Source organism: Podarcis cretensis, assembly GCF_951804945.1.
Source record: "Podarcis cretensis genome assembly, chromosome: 4".
Classification (NCBI taxonomy): domain Eukaryota; kingdom Metazoa; phylum Chordata; class Lepidosauria; order Squamata; family Lacertidae; genus Podarcis; species Podarcis cretensis.
Genome location: NC_137173.1, coordinates 80,090,668 through 80,104,201, shown reverse-complemented (window position 1 = coordinate 80,104,201; position 13,534 = coordinate 80,090,668). Strand labels below are relative to the sequence as shown.

At 40.8% G+C, this 13,534-nt stretch overlaps 1 protein-coding gene across 19 annotated transcripts in view; it reads left to right on the top strand.

Annotated features, from left to right (window-relative positions):
• The window catches only part of SEPTIN10 (septin 10), a 49,467-nt gene extending 36,681 nt beyond the window's left edge, over positions 1-12,786 (top strand). For 14 of the 19 annotated variants that reach the window (XM_079972841.1, XM_079972830.1, XM_079972835.1 and 11 more), the window contains 9 exons: positions 1,379-1,565; positions 3,853-4,014; positions 4,191-4,287; positions 5,442-5,598; positions 6,329-6,364; positions 9,200-9,332; positions 10,309-10,499; positions 10,706-10,868; positions 12,321-12,786. In XM_079972841.1, the coding sequence (XP_079828967.1) occupies positions 1,379-1,565; positions 3,853-4,014; positions 4,191-4,287; positions 5,442-5,598; positions 6,329-6,364; positions 9,200-9,332; positions 10,309-10,499; positions 10,706-10,832 (1,090 nt within the window). In that variant the 3' untranslated portion in view covers positions 10,833-10,868; positions 12,321-12,786. The remainder of the gene's footprint in view (positions 1-1,378; positions 1,566-3,852; positions 4,015-4,190; positions 4,288-5,441; positions 5,599-6,328; positions 6,365-9,199; positions 9,333-10,308; positions 10,500-10,705; positions 10,869-12,320) is intronic. The other 5 variants (XM_079972845.1, XM_079972844.1, XM_079972837.1 and 2 more) reach the window with 2 other exon arrangements.
• Positions 12,787-13,534: the final 748 nt, after the last annotated feature.

Here is a 13,534-nt window from a genome sequence, read left to right as displayed (position 1 = left end):
GATCCGGCCCCCAGGTCTTAGTTTACCTATTCATGGGTTTGACAATGATGCTTGCTAAAAGCAATTCAAAGGTATATAAGCCATGCAATGTTGGGCCATTTGTCTTCTCTTCAGAACTAATTAGAAAACATACGTTGCTGCATTGCAACTGATATTGACTACCTTTACCCTTTTCTGTATTAGGAACTTTATAATAAATTATTCCTTATAAACGATTTCTGGTGTTTTCTGATAAATTGTCCAACTGTCTGGCAAAAGCCTTACATAACTAGAATCTGCTTGATAGTTGAAAGAGCTGCAATCAGATATCCCGATTTGCTTAATGTCATATCTCCAGATAGGTGACCCTAAATTAAAATCCTTTAAGATTCCCTGTCTGAAACTTGGGAGAGCCACTGCCAGCCAGTGCAGGCACTATTGAGCAAGATGGACCCATGGGTCTTACTCAATATGTAAGGCAACTTCCTATGCTCCAGGTCAGGGTAAAGCTTGAACCCTAACACTGAGAGACTGGAGAGAGAGGAGGTAGAAGCAACTGCTTGTTTCTCACTTTAAGCAATGAGAAGAGAAGAATGGGCTGTTACAGCAGTCACAGAGCTGGGAGGACAGATGGGGGGGGGGGGGGGAGGCAACGAGGAAGCAGCATGGAGTCCCCTCTAAGCTCAGGAAGAAGTTAGGGGGTCATTACTGTGATGCTGTGTTTTAAAGGTGCTTTGCAAAACACCGAACTGTATGGAAGATCACTTGCCCTTTTGATCTTCTTCCTCTTTTTCACACCTGTCAGTGCTAGGCAGTGCTCAGTGCATGCTGCCCACCACACAACATATCCCACTCCTCCAGTTAGTATGGGTTGGAAAGGACGGGGATGCATTGGTGAGTGAGCACTGCTTAGTGCGGAGAGGTGATGTTGATGGTTTAGATTCACAAGGATCCTGGAGAGGAGCTTGGAAGAGCAGTGCAACATCGCCCTTCTCAGTTTGGAGCTTGGCAGGGAGATAATGGGGTAACAGTTGATGGCACTGAGCTTCAGAGGTGCTTGCCTCCAAAGTTTTGTGTGAGGTCAGTAAAACACCCAGTTATTTTTCGGCAGGGTTGAGGCAACTCCCGATTTGGTTACCAAGGCCAGCCAAAATGTATGGACTTCTGTGGATGTGCCCTTGTTTTGGTTTAGGATGATAATATTCAGGTCAAGAGGCTTTGTCTTTTTATGAGCATATACTTTAGAGAATAATTTCCTAAGATTTCCTAAGAATTTCGCTGAATTTATAGTAATGTCACTGCTGTTTTACTGTCCCTTGGCAATTTGTGTTTATTAGTGTATTAGAGTTAAACCCAACCTTTGTCCTCTTACATCACATATTTCCCCCCTTCTCTGCAGCTATCAGCCAATAGTGGATTATGTAGATGCACAGTTTGAAGCCTACCTCCAGGAAGAGCTGAAAATTAATCGTTCCTTGTATAATTACCGTGATACTCGTATCCACGTGTGCCTCTACTTTATTTCACCCACAGGGCATTCCCTTAAAACTCTTGATTTAGTAACCATGAAAAATCTTTCTAGGAAGGTAAGATATTAAAACCAGAATTCATTCAACTTCAGTATTTTATGTCGTGGTTTGATAAGGCTCTAACTTGTGCAAGATATTCCCTGCTAATTATAATAAATGCTCACCATGCTTTTAAGATCTTACAACGTTAAGTAAAGCAAGCGCTACTCAGAAGGTGAGAAAAATGATTTTAAATTTAAGTACAGAGTCTTTTGCAGATACTTAAATAATAAATCACAGTGGTTCAGCCGACTATTTAAATTTTTGACTTTTATAAAGCAGCAATGTCAGTAAGTAAGTTAAAACTCTAGTACAGTTATATAGGCAGAATTACCTTCTTACTCATTTGCAAGTTGTCACTTTCGTCTTGTCTGGTACCTATCTTCCAATATGGCCTAGTTCTAGCTGAGGATGTAAACCAGAGGTGGGGCCCTCCAGCCAGAGGACCACATTCCCTTGTCAATAGTTTTCCAGGAGCCACATGGCAAGAGTAAAGGATGTGACCTTTAGAAGGCTGTTTTCCAACCACATAAATTTAAAGGTCTCTACATATCTCTCTATCCAGGCAAGCAAGAGGCATAACCAGTCTCCAGATACAACTTCCGTAAAGGGTATGATGCCGGGAGGGGCTGAGGCTATGAACCTATGCCTAAGCTGTACCTTTCTTTGAGGTGTACCTCAAATTATTTCCAGGATTTTAAGGCAACCTGTGTTTAGGTAAAGGTAAAGGGACCCCTGACCATTAGGTCCAGTCGTGGCCGACTCTGGGGTTGCGGCGCTCATCTCGCTTTATTGGCCGGGGGAGCCGGCGTACAGCTTCCGGGTCATGTGGCCAGCATGACTAAGCCGCTTCTGGCGAACCAGAGCAGCACACGGAAACGCCGTTTACCTTCCTGCCAGAGCGGTACCTATTTATATACTTCCACTTTGATGTGCTTTCAAACTGCTAGGTTGGCAGGAGCAGGGACCGAGCAACGGGAGCTCACCACGTCGCGGGGATTCGAACCGCCAACCTTCTGATCGGCAAGCCCTAGGCTCTGTGGTTTAACCCAAAGCGCCACCCGCATCCCTAACCTGGGTTTAAATGGAGTTTAAAGCAGTAGTTCATTTTATAAACATGTGATTTGACAATGTTGGCCCCAAACTAGGTTGCTTTCAGTCTTACGCTTTCCCCTCCACCACACAATCACCTCTACCTCATAATTCCACCCAACTCTTCCACTTGCATTTCCATTTGACTATAGGTGGATAAACTTTAGTGCACAGGTGCAGGTCATTTTTCAGCTGAGGGCCGTGTTCCCTTCTAGGCCGCTTTCTGAGGGCCACTTAGCAATGGTGGATGGGGCCAGAGGCAAAAGGGGATAGAGGAACAACAGATTTTATCTTTGCAAAGTAGGTTAGTTTCTGCACACACTTGCACACCCCTCTGTCCTCCATCCAGATAATAAAGAAGCGTTATATTGAAAGAGGTTGCCCAACCTTACTTTAAGGGCAAAAGATTGGTTGCCTTAAAAATCCCAATCAGGTATTTTTAATCTGTGGAAGACTTAAATCTGACCTTTTTTTTTTTTAGCTTGTAGCTGAGTCAAGGGAAGACGTATAGAAATGTGTACAGAGTACAAAAACCTTATACTCCATATAAACAGTCTCTCCTATACCTTTAGCCAAATGGTCGGCAGACAGGAAAGCTAGTTCTCTGCATGATTCATACCATATCAAGGGTTTTCACTTGCTTACATTTGCCAATAGTTCTTCAGAAGCTCTAAAATGCTGTCAGCTCACAAGGGATATGTTTGGTTTTTAAACGAGGAAGGCAAAAGAAAAGGCACATCCAGAAACAAGAAACGTATTTCACAGTAGCTAGCAGTACGTTTTGTTGAAGTACAAAAAGGCTACAATTGCTTGCAAGGGAATCATTGTGGAAATCGTTGCCTTTTTGTTAGGTAATTCATTATACATAAAACATTATACAAAAAGCAATACATCGATGCCCTAATAAAACAAACAAAACAAAAAACACTTTGTGATAACTGTTTTTGCTGATCATGTTTTATTCTGGTAAAGTTTTTGCAGTATTTCTGGTAAAATGGAAAACTGAGCTATACGGATAAATAGAAACTGCAAGTTTATTATTATTATTATTACTATTATTATTTTAGCAAGTTCATGGTACTGAAGAGCTATTTTGCTACTCTGTTTAAAAAGCACTTTGCTTTTTCAGTGACATGGTAATTGGTGTTTAAAAAGTTCAGATTATTTGCAGATTTGGCTTGTATGAATAAAATACTTCTTATTTCTTTAATAGGTGAACATTATTCCCCTTATAGCCAAAGCTGATACAATTTCTAAAACTGAACTACAGCAGTTTAAGGTCAACATCATGAGTGAACTGGTCAGTAGTAGACTCCAGATATATCAGTTCCCAACAGATGATGAGAGCATTGCTAACATTAATGCTAACATGAATGTAAGTACTTCACTACAAGTATTAGAATGTAAGTATTTTAATGGGATTTTACCTTATTTTTGACAGGTGTGATGGTCTTTCATGTAATTAGGCTACATGTTGTATATATTGCATTTTTCATTTATTTATTCTTAGTGTTGACAGCAATACAAATTTATTTACTCTCTGTTTCACAGGCACACTTGCCATTTGCAGTAGTGGGCAGTTTGGAAGAGGTAAAAGTTGGAGACAAAACAGTAAAAGCTCGCCAGTATCCTTGGGGCGTAGTGGAAGGTAAAGAAGAGTTTGAACTCTCACTTTTTACAGAATTAGTTTCCTAAGATAGTCAGCAGTGATAGTAACATTGCATGGTTAATTGTCTGCTTCTCAACTGATAAAGTTCACATTTTGCAGTATCTTTATAGAACTGCTTTCTTCTTTTTGAAGCCTAGTGAATGATCACAACATCTTTTTGTCAGATTTGTGAACCAGGCAATATTCTACGCTTTGTGATTTAAACTGGTGATCTGTAGCAGTACCATGAGTCTACTTTCCCAGAACTGTTCCTTTTTCACAGGCACATTCTGCAACACGTCATCAACACAATAATATTGCATTAGTGATGGATTTAGACAGGACAGGACAGGACAGTCCATGTATCAACAAGTCTGCTTTATTAGTTGCACAGTGATACTTCCCCAATATTATTGTATTGTTGCCATCTGGAGGGGCACTCTTGCACTGCACATCAACAAAAGTGAAACAACACACAGAACATTCGTGATCTAAAAAGGCACAAGATTTCAGCAGGAAATTATGGGACGCACGCTTACCAGCCACAAAGCAAAAAGGCAGCTTGTCAGCAGTCTGGATTGCCCACAGCAGCCAGAGCTTGCTAGGATTAGTTTAAGGAGAGCTGTTGCCTCAGAATTATGCTGAAGCCTTCTGAGACGTTATAAAGGCTGGCCCGAACCCTCTTATTAGCCCTACCCACTCTGAGTAACTGATCTTTCTTTTAAAGGACTATTCTGCAAATTATGGCGTTCATGGTGTGGGAGTGGTGAGGGATGAATTGGAGGGGTGTTGTCTGAGCTGGAGAAGTCCAGTGAGGGCATATAATCTGTCCTGGATGGTGAGGAATTGGGGAGGGGGTGATACCTCTTCTGCCTTCCAGTACCTCCCATCTACCTCTGAGCTGGCAGATGCATTTGGAACGGGAATTTCCTGATCCCATCTTTGCAACTGCTACCCATCAGAAACCCTCTCCTTGTGGTTCAGGGGACCCTTGCAAAATGTATGAGATGGATGGGAAAGACTGCCTCTGCTCAATACCCCCCCTGCAATCCCTCGCCCCGCAATCCCAGCGTGAAAGGGCTTTTGGGGGTGTTTCCTGCATCCCGTGGAAAATTCCAATAGGATAGAGCTGATATCTTATTTCATTTCATTAGTGGAGAATGAGAACCACTGTGATTTTGTGAAGCTCCGGGAAATGATGATTTGTACAAATATGGAAGACTTGATAGAACAAACTTGTTCTGTTCATTATGAACTGTACCGGCAGTATAAACTGGAAGAGATGGGCTTCCGAGACACTGATCAAATCAAGTAAGAGAGCGAGCCTTTCCTATGTTTTTAATAGTTAAACCAATTCCCAACATGGCTTTTGTAATTACTTCTCTGAAGGTATCTTGAATCTTAAGTGTGTAATTAAAACTGTTTGCAGACCCCTTAGCCAATTTATGGGGGTGCGGGGGGGGGGGGGGAGGAAAATGGGCTATTGCACAGACTTCCACTAGTGGGGGCCCTTTGTTGAATCTGACCCCATAACTTAGCTCCAAGTAGCATGGCAACAGCACGATTGGGGGAGGAGCGAAGTGGCTGCAATTTTCCTTTTGGGTCCCCACGTGCTTGTTCTTTCTGACTTAAGTCTAAGCCATGTTTTGGCTTTGTGTTATATGAGTACAAGGCTTCTGGAAGCTTAATAAGTGTACTCCACATGCATAGTTGTTTGTAAGTGCTAAATACAAATCTTAGGTGGTATTCAGTTAAGACTTACTCAGAATAAGACCCATTAAAATTAATGAAAAGGACTAACGATTGAAATCTACCCTGAGTAAGTCTTAATTTTAAAAATGATGGGTGGTATTTAACTAAGTACATAATTTTTTCAGTGTTATATTTCCGTAAGAAAACAGCAAATTCCTTTAACTTTTAGAAACTTGGAATGGTATCAGTTTCTTTCTGTGAGCCAGGATAACATAAAATCAGGTTCCTTAGACAGAACAGTGGAAGCACACTACAATTTGATAAATCCGTATCTTTGTTTTGTTTTTAGGATTCCAGATTCCAAAAAGACAACTCATAGAGAAAGGTATGTTGCCTTATAGTGTAGAATGATGGAATTAAAGTTTTTAAAATCCTCTCTCTGTATATGTGTGTTTTAGAAAGAGACAGTTTGGTCTTACAGAAACCAATAGTGACATGATCCCAGTACTGATTTGGAACTATTATTGAATTACCTCAAGTGCAACTCAGAATGTCTCCAGCTGTGTACTAATTCTTCATCTTACAAATATGGGTCGGGGACCTGTTATGTACTGGGTTGAATAGGATCCAAACTGCAGCAGTCTGATTGGCCCTAGAACAATAGGATCCAAAAGGCAGCAGCCTGATTGGTCCTAGAACAATAGGATTCAGAATGCAGCAGTCTGATTGGTCCTAGAACAATGCAGCAGTATGATTGGTTGGCAGGAACTACCCAATCATGCTCCAGATATAAGTGAATCCACAACCTGATTGGCTTACAGTAGAATTCCAGAATTAGCCAGTCATGTGCAGCCCATTGTGTAAATAATGTATATAAAGCAGATACCTTGAGGGGACTTTCATTCATTCCTCCTCACCACTATGAGCTGAATAAAGAGCATGAAATCACTTTGCGACTCTGAGTATATTTCAGGACCATAGACCCCGGAGAGAGGCACTTCCTGTCGGATTAGACAATTTCTAGATCCGGTGGACAAATAGCCTAATTTGGTATAAGGAGTTTCCTATGTTCTTAAATACCAATTAAATTTCTTTCTTTCTTTCTTTCTTTCTTTCTTTCTTTCTTTCTTTCTTTCTTTCTTTCTCATTGATGTTCTAAACAGATATGCGAGATGCGTTCTGGCCTCAAAACAGACTTTATTTACAGTAGTTGCTGCAGTACTAACATTTAACTTCTGCAACAGAACATGATCTGTAACTAGAATAAATAATAGTTCTGTAAAAACAGGGAAGTTGACAATTAACTTGCCTTAACAGGGTTGGTAAGATCAGAATAAAAAAGGGGACACAATCTCACCTTTGACATAACCTTTCTGAAAAGATGCTGCTGTTCTTCTCCCTGTTGAACAGTAAGGAGTTGAAGACATACCTTCCAATGTGAGCTGGTAAATTGTTTTCTTCCCCCGCTGTGAGATGAACTTACATTTGGCTCTACCTCCACTCATCTAATGCACATCTATGCCACTCTGAATCCAGCACTGGTCTTTGGTCTCCCCCCCACTTTTCCAATACTTCTTGCAGCCTACCTGTACACATTCCAGAAGCATGACATTAACCTGGATGGATTCATTGGTGGTTAGGGGTGTAGCCTCATAATTGCCATAGCAGCCAACCAATAAACATCTTGCATCACAAGTTGTTGCTAGAAATGGGATGAGCCAGCTGTTCCTCCCAAACTTGCTTCTCTAGGAAAAGTTATATGCCTGACTAAAAAGGAATGGGTACAGATTTGCAAAGGGCTAGCTTCATCTGCTTACATCCAAGTAGATACTGAACTTGAAGAAGCTGTAACTGGTTTTGTTATCCCAGTTTAAAAGCAGGGAAGAAGCACATGCAGCAGTTAGACTTGGTGCAATCAGATGATGTCACCTAACGCCGAACCTAGTTAGGGTGGAAAACGGGGTGGAAAATCTGTGGTCCTCCAGATGTTGCTCTGGGCTGTGGCTGATGGGAGCTGGACACCCAACAACATCTGGAGGGTGGCAGGTCTCCTGCCCTTGGTGTAAAAAGTTACAACAATGACATCTTAACACCTGGGTTCCTTTAAAAATAATTAGAATGCTTTCTAAGCGAAAGGCACCTTTACTCCTTAACAGATGCCAAGAGTGAGATAGTTGGAAGACCTCTGGCTGTTGACATTGTATGTATTACAGTGAGATTGGAATCAGCTTTCAACTGTAAGATCAGCAAGTTTTACTCTTTGTCTGGTTCAGAGTAGTCTCTTTACTGGAAAGTGACTTTGTAGAGAGAATATCCAGTTGTCAGTGTGCCAAAAAGGAAGGACACATGCAGTATTCTGAGAGGAAGCTTAAAAAACTGATAGAAGAGATTCTAGACTGGCATGTAAAGAGGAGAAGAATGAGAAAGCCAGGCAAACAATGAGAAAATGACATCTTCTTTTGCCGTCAAACATAATCACTACAGATTTTGAAATGTGGCAATAATTTCAGTGGGTACATTAGTTGATGTAGATAGATCTGTTTAGTGGTCTGCAAATGCACAGTGATAAAAGAACTGAATTTTCTCTGCTGAACAGGAAAGTGTGGAATAACACTTGCTTGCCTTAATGTTGTCTAATCTCACAAAGAAATCAGAATAAATGCACATTAAATACCCTATGACTATGTTGTCTAATCTCTTCATAAGCAAATCAGGCTGAATGCTCATTAAACAAGTCATCTGGAAGTGACCGAATTTTTCTCAAATTAAGTTCTGTTTCAGTTGATTAGGTATACTCCCAAGTTAGATGCATTTAGGATCAAAAATAAAAGCCCAGGGCCACCTATGCTTTGTCCACTTCACCATGATTAATTTGTTGCCCTGCATTTTGTTCATAGCATCACTGCTTGTCCTGTCCTAACTGCTTTTAGAACCAGTTTATAAATTTAACAAAAGGAAACACTGTGAGTGTGGTGAGACAGCAGACTGCAACTGTTCTCACCCCCCCCTAAATTGCAAGGTTTGTAAGATGAACCAGGGTGTAACTCTCCAGTGCACACCTTCTTGAGCAAAACATCTCCTTGTACTTTTAATCTCCCTGTGAACTTTCACAGTCTCCCGTGCACAGAAAAGCTGGTCAAATGTGGTTGGGTTTTGTAAATAAAATGGGTGAATGCGGCCAGCTCTGAACGAAGGCTGTTTTACATTTTATGGTCCTCAGTCTGCAGGAGACTTACGAAGCTAAGCGGCTTGAATTCCTTAACGGATTACGGCAAAAAGAAGAAGAGACGAGGCAAAGGTTTGTTCGGAGGGTCAAAGAGAAAGAAGTACAGTTGAAAGAAGCTGAGCGAGAAGTAAGCCCATCTCTCTTATAGTTCTTGATCTGGTTGTAGTGGTAGCTTGAAGACATTATGTGGAGCAGCAGAATAAGATGGCTAGAGTCTAGCAAAGAATGCACTGGAGAGAATGATGTGCATTGTACAGCCCTTCTTTGGAGATCATGGCTGGAATTCCATCATGAGTCAGGACCAGGGAGACTTGCAGCTAAATATTCAGCTGTGTCCCAAATATGTCTCCTCCCCTGGTTGGTTTGTGTGTGTCCACATGCTCATGGTACCTCCCTCTTCTTCCCTTCCCAGTGTCTCGCTATGAGTGGCAGAGCCCTTCCTCCTCTTCCTTGTTCACACAGCTGGAGCCGATTGGCTAGGCACGTTCAGCATTAAGGAGAAGGTTATCAGATGCTGATTTGGTTGTTGATGTGATTTATTGTGGTTAGGATGGTCTCTACTGCAGTGTTGCTGTGCTGGGTCCATCCATTTCTTTTTCTGCTCCCATTTGCTACGGTTGAGAACTGGAATGCCCCACGTTGCATAATACAAATGAGATAACTGCCATACTTATAAAGACGATGGCCAGAGCTGAGAGTTGAGATGTGTGTGAAGTGGAAGCCAGAGGCAGATGGAAGCCAAAGAGATAGAGCCATGTCTGCTTTCTGTTGGAATCCAAGGCTGTGGCTATGGAAGGAGCAAGACCCTTTTGGGGTACTAATGTTGTGAGCCCCTTAGGTTATATACCCCCCTTGAAAAACTTTTATGAATAAAACTGATGTCCACATTTGTCATTAAAAACAAATCAATTCCAAGTTACTCTAAGAAAAGGTTTTAGCGCACTTGTGTCAATAAGTGAACTACGAAAATAGTAAGTGAAAACTCTGACATTTGTTAAGGAAATCAGTCTCCGTATTTGACCTTGTGATTACTGAAGATGGTATGTTAAGTGCTAGGCTACCACCTTGTGGCAGAAGTGATAACTTTTTGTGCTTGACTTTAGCTACAGCTGGAGTTCGAACATTTAAAACGGCTTGATCAAGAGGAGAGAATGAAATTGGAGGAGAAAAGAAGACTCCTGGAAGAAGAAATTATTGCATTCAATGACAGAAAAGCTGCCACAGAAATAATCCAAGGGAGGCCACTGCCCCCTACGCCCACTGTTGGTTATAAAAAAGATAAGGATCGGAAAAAGTAAGTAATCAATTCCATAAAATTTTAGGATTTGGATTATAGGACAGGGTACGCTGTCTGGTTCAGATAAATATTTTAAGCGGTATAAATTAATCAGGTACCAAATATGGGGAAAAAAATCATTTTGTATTAACTTGTTCAAAACTGTCTTACTGATACTATCAGACACTTTTACGAGAACTCTTCTTTTTAATATTTGTCCTAAGGGATCAAGGTTTTCGGCTTGAGCTCCTGTGCTTTGATGTCAGAGATCAGGAATTTGTGAATATACAGGAGGAGAGAGAGAAAGAGAGATTAGAAAGGGAACGAGCCCACAGGGAGCACCATGAATAGAATTTGGAAGCAGTTTGAAAACGTTATATGGTTAAGGTATGTTATGTTTAAAAGTCATAGAAAACAGATCCATATGGCCATAATGTGTTTTTTTCATTCCTAGGAATATTCTGAAATTCACAAAAGTCTTTGTGGTTTTGTGGCGATGACAGAAGTTATTACAGAATTATAAACAACCTCAAACAAATATTGTGGAGAAGGGGGTTCTTGCTGCGCTAACTGTTCTGCTCAAAATTCCAACTATTCTTAAGGAATAACTATGCTAAGCAATTCATTTTAATGCTAGAAATCTGCTTTTAAATGATGACAAGGTTATCAAATGATCAGAAATATCATCCTCTCAGTAGTGACTGTTGGGCAACATAGAACAATTTCCACAAACTTGCACAGCAGAAATCTGATTGCACCATGTGACTTTCTTTTCTCCTACCTCCAACCCCTTGCACACCCCTAATTTTTTTTTTTCCAGAGGGGTGGTCCCCCTGCTGAGAATAGTGTATATAAAAGGACATTTCTTTTAAGTTGCACTAAACAGAGCAGATTTTGGGCTGCAGGGGGACAGAAGGAGAAACTCAATGGAATGGACAGACACCAATTCACACTGCACTTACTCTCACCTGTGAATTAATTCAGGGGTCAGCAACCTTTTTCAGCCGTGGGCCAGTCCACCGTCCCTCAGACCATGTGGTGGGCCGGACTATATTTTGGAAAAAGAAAAAAAAAAGAACAAATTCCTATGCCCCACAAATAACCCAGAGATGCATTTTAAATAAAAGCACACATTCTACTCATGTAAAAACACCAGGCAGGCCCCACAAATAACCCAAAGATGCATTTTAAGTAAAAGGACACATTCTATTCACGTAAAAACACGCTGATTCCCAGACCACCCACGGGCCGGATTGAGAACCCCGGTCCTTAGGTTGCCTACCCCTGATTTAATTCAACCTTGAAATACATTCATGGAAATTACTAAATGTTCAATTATCAGGGCACATTCCAAAGGGATATGATGCAAACACTTTGCAGAAACTAAGCAGGTTTGAGTTTGATCAGTGACTGGATTGGAATCTGTCAGGGAAACCCATGTCCACCACCAATGAAAGAAAGGTAGGAAGAATAGCCACATATTATATAAATACGACTTAGAAACTACTTTTAATACTTCAGAAGCCTGTGTACCTATTTTAGTCATTTGTTGCTATCACATCAGGGAGAAGGCTAAGCTGTAAGCCTTCGTGTGCCATTGAGTTTTGGATGAAAGGACCGTTAAACCAAGGGACCTTCATTGTAGTCTGAAGTGATTCAGTCAAAGAAAGTCTGTACCATGGTGATATTTCTCTACCTTTGAGTCAGTTAAAGTTCTTTCCGTTCGATATTCATCAAAATAAATATAAATACATGGAAGACAAAAGCTTTAATACTTTATGAATAGTCTTTGCTTTCTGTGGAGAAAAGGTATCCCTAATATAACTCCTTCTGTTTCAGCTTTGGCTTTAGGTGAAAGAAGAATAAATACAAGAATAAATTCTTCACAGTTCTCTATGAAGAAACTTGGGTCACCTTCCCCCTTTTTAATGCAAGTTAACTTGAAAACTGACTCCTGTTTAACAAAGGGAAAAGTATATTAAAAAGTATAATTAGTATCACATAGTGTACTGTAGGTTGTTGTATTAAAATACAGAAAATGACAGTTCTTTTAAGCTATTGATGTGCATTTAAACTATATACCTGTGGCCAAGCTGTACTCACTTTAAGTGCTGTATCTAAGATCACTGTGCCACAAAAGAATTTTTATTTGTGTTATGAATACTTTTAGCATAGAAATGATTATATATTGCAACTGTTGTAAAGAACTGGTGCTTCTTGAATGTGTTAACTGCATATCAATGAATATCCCCATTTGAAACATTTATTGAACTGAATAAAATACGTAAACCTGTTTCAGAAAACATTTTCTTTTCTGAAAATGGTTTTTTTTAAATAAATGCACATTCTAATCTTAAATTAAAATGGACCATGATCGCCTTTGCAACGGCAGTATTCATGCAAACATATGCTTTACTTGAAAATAGACATTGAGAAGTATTGAGAAGGGAATCTGGTTTTCCAAGAAAAGTCAAAACCCCACTGGACTACGGCAAGCCCCCTTGTATGAAGTTAGGCCCAGGAGTTCTTTGCAAACTGACAGTCCATAAATCTGCAGAGTGACATTCTAAATATGAATGTGCCCTTTAAAAAGTGCCTCGAGAAAGTTCAAATGATGAGTGGTACATATCTTTAAAGCAACGGCAAGAGTTCTTAATGACCTTCTTTGATAAATTGCTGAAATGGGGATGTGGGTAGCGCTGTGGGTTAAACCACAGAGCCTAGGACTTGCTGATCAGAATGTTGGTGTTTCGAATCCCTGCAACGGGGTGAGCTCCCGTTGCTCAGTCCCAGCTCCTGCCAACCTAGCAGTTCGAAAGCACATCAAAGTGCAAGTAGGAAGGTAAATGGCATTTCCGTGCGCTGCTCTGGTTTGCCAGAAGCGGCTTAGTCATGCTGGTCACATGACCCGGAAGCTGTATGCCGGCTCCCTCGGCCAATAAAGCGAGATGAGCACCGCAAGCCCAGAGTCGGCCACGACTGGACCTAATGGTCAGGGGTCCCTTTACCTTTACACTGCAACTGGGAGTAGCACAAATTGTTTTGTCAAAGCA